At 41.4% G+C, this 2,500-nt stretch overlaps 1 protein-coding gene across 3 annotated transcripts in view; it reads right to left on the reverse strand.

Annotated features, from left to right (window-relative positions):
* Positions 1–905: 905 nt before the first annotated feature.
* Positions 906–2,500, reverse strand: part of LOC137967748 (ankyrin-1-like) — a 22,346-nt gene continuing 20,751 nt past the window's right edge. For 2 of the 3 annotated variants that reach the window (XM_068814308.1, XM_068814309.1), the window contains exon 10: positions 906–2,500. This exon is cut by the window's right edge and continues 1,096 nt beyond it. In XM_068814308.1, coding sequence (XP_068670409.1) covers positions 1,809–2,500 — 692 coding nt within the window. In that variant the 3' untranslated portion in view covers positions 906–1,808. The other variant, XM_068814310.1, reaches the window with a different exon arrangement.

The raw sequence follows: 2,500 nt of genomic DNA on the forward strand, positions 1-2,500 counted from the left end.
CAGTTTTGAAGATTTTTAGTCCCCAGGCGCTCCAAATAACGAAGAAAAAATAAGCAAATAAGAGTCAAATAACGAAGTATCGCTAAATCTTATTTCCTAGCCGTCAAGAGGTCGGGCAATGTCGCTGTTTCATTGATAAAATGGGCGTTGCCGCCTACTGACATTGAAAAACATTTCGCTTGCCAATGATTTAGATTTCAATAGTGGAACTAACTGTCAACGGTCTAGAAGAGAATGTTGCTTCGAGTAGTGTCAAGAAGATGCTTTTGAAGGGGTCTTCGTTCGGTTATTCGCCGTCCCGTGCAGGTCAGTATGCAATTAGCTGTCTATTACTTCTTGTTTTGGCTTGTATGTTATACTTTGAGTTGTCTTTTTTTCCTTTTCTTTTTTAAATATGTATCTTGGTATTCAAATGTAATACAAGCTTCTGTTATGTGTTTAAAATTCAATAAAATGTAACAATGAATCGAAATCCAGTACCTGGTCAGCTGTCAACTAAAAAAAACAGCTGTCCTCGATGTGCTCTAAACGTGAGCACGCGATATCGTCACGTGTTACTGGTCAGCGGATACCTTGTCTTGACAGGTGTCAATTTACCGCAACATGGACGTCCAATATCAAAGATGTACGCTGTAAACGGCCGCCATGTTTAGCTTATTGATTATTATTGTTATTATTATTATTATTATTGTTATTGTTATTATTACAACGAAAATTGCCTGAACCTACCCGTCCCCAGAGGCTGCCTTGCCCCCCCCCCCCCCCCCACCTCCACCCCAAAAGTTTGCATGGGCGGGCCGGACGGACGTACGCAGACGCCATAACCAAAATTTCTCGCGTCGATAGATTGCCGAAAAAATCTTCCCATGGCGCTCCGCTGGCGCACGGCTCCGCTATTAGGGAAAATAATGGTCTTTTAGAGAATAAATGAAGTTATTTATTTATTTCATTAAGATTTAGTCATACTTTCGTCTATGGGTTTTCCTAGGTTGTTCCACGATTAGTTCAAATCGCTACACGTACTCTTCAACGGAATTCTTTAACGTGTTTTGTAAGGCAAATATGGAACGCATTTTGTAACGGTGAATTGTTCAAATTCAAATTCAAACTGTCTGACTTACTGCAATTGAAGATGACATAGGAATGTCGAAACATGTTTTGCAAACTTAAAAATGTTGTCCTTTTTGATATTTGTTGCGCTGCTAATCTTGCTAACATTTCTGATGAATTTGAGATAAATCCATAAGCGAATACAATCAATGCATATATTTCGACCAGCGAAATTCGTATTGGGACAAGTGACAAAATGTCTCTTTCTTGGTTAAGTGATCATAAGTAGCCTTATTTCGTGACATAAATTCACATTAGCATTAAATTCACATTAATCGCTTGTTTGTCCTTTTTCTTTTGCTTCTTTAGTCATTTCGGTCTGTCGTGTAACTCGAGCTAGCGACTTTTCCTCGCCTGAAGATAACTCTTGTTGTTTCTTCATTAAGACCCTTTCCTTATCCATTCCTCTTCAGTATATCGCACACCCTCTTCTAAGCTTTGCTCGCTGCCATATTAAGGGTAATCTAGTAATTTGGTGCAGAAATAGATCTGCTGCCTTCATCTCACCCTGTGATTCTGGTTTTATTTCAGTGACCTCCTTCCATCTGGGGAAAATCTCCATGCATGTGGTGGAGAGCTTTTGACGTCTTGTGGATAACCAGCTGGTTGGTATTCCCTCCAGTGCTTTTTGAAAGTTTCGATATCATGAGGGGTGTCTCCTTAGTTGTTCCTCAGGTTAACGTTGCTTCCGGATTCAATCAACGATTGTGCGGAAATGTTAGAAAATTCTTTAAGAGCGGAAGGAGGTGTATTTCCCGACTGGACGCCTTGTTTTCAAGCAACAGCTTAATAAGAGGTACGTCTCCCTGTGTGACTGCTTCATAAAGAGGAGTTCTTCCCTGCTGGTCTTGAATATTCGCATCCGCCTTGTTTTCAAGCAGGAGCTTGACAAGAGGTACGCCCTTCTGCGTGACTGCCCTATGAAGAGGTGTTTCTCCCTTTTCGTCTCCAATATTCGCATCCGCCTTATTTTCAAGCAATAGCTTGACTATAGGTACGTCCTTCTGTGTGACTGCTTTATAAAGAGGAGTTTCTGCCTTCCAGTCTTGAATATTCGCAGCTGCATTGCTTTCCAGCAATAGCTTGACGACGGATACGTCCCTCTGCATCACTGCATTATGAAGAGATGTTTGACCCGTCGGGTCATGAATATTCGCATCCGCCTTGTTTTCAAGCAATAGCTTGACAAGAGGTACGTTCTTCCACTTGACTGCTTTATGAAGAGGAGTTTCACCCAACTGGTCTTGAATGTTTGCATCCACCTTGTTTTCAAGCAATAGCTTGACGAGGGCTACGTTCTTCTGCGTGACTGCTTTGTGTAGGGGTGTTTCTCTCCCCCATTCTTGAATATTCGCATCTGCCTTGTTTTCAAGTAATAGCTTGACAAGGG

Source organism: Montipora foliosa, chromosome 8 (genome assembly GCF_036669935.1).
Source record: "Montipora foliosa isolate CH-2021 chromosome 8, ASM3666993v2, whole genome shotgun sequence".
In the NCBI taxonomy this organism is placed as follows: domain Eukaryota; kingdom Metazoa; phylum Cnidaria; class Anthozoa; order Scleractinia; family Acroporidae; genus Montipora; species Montipora foliosa.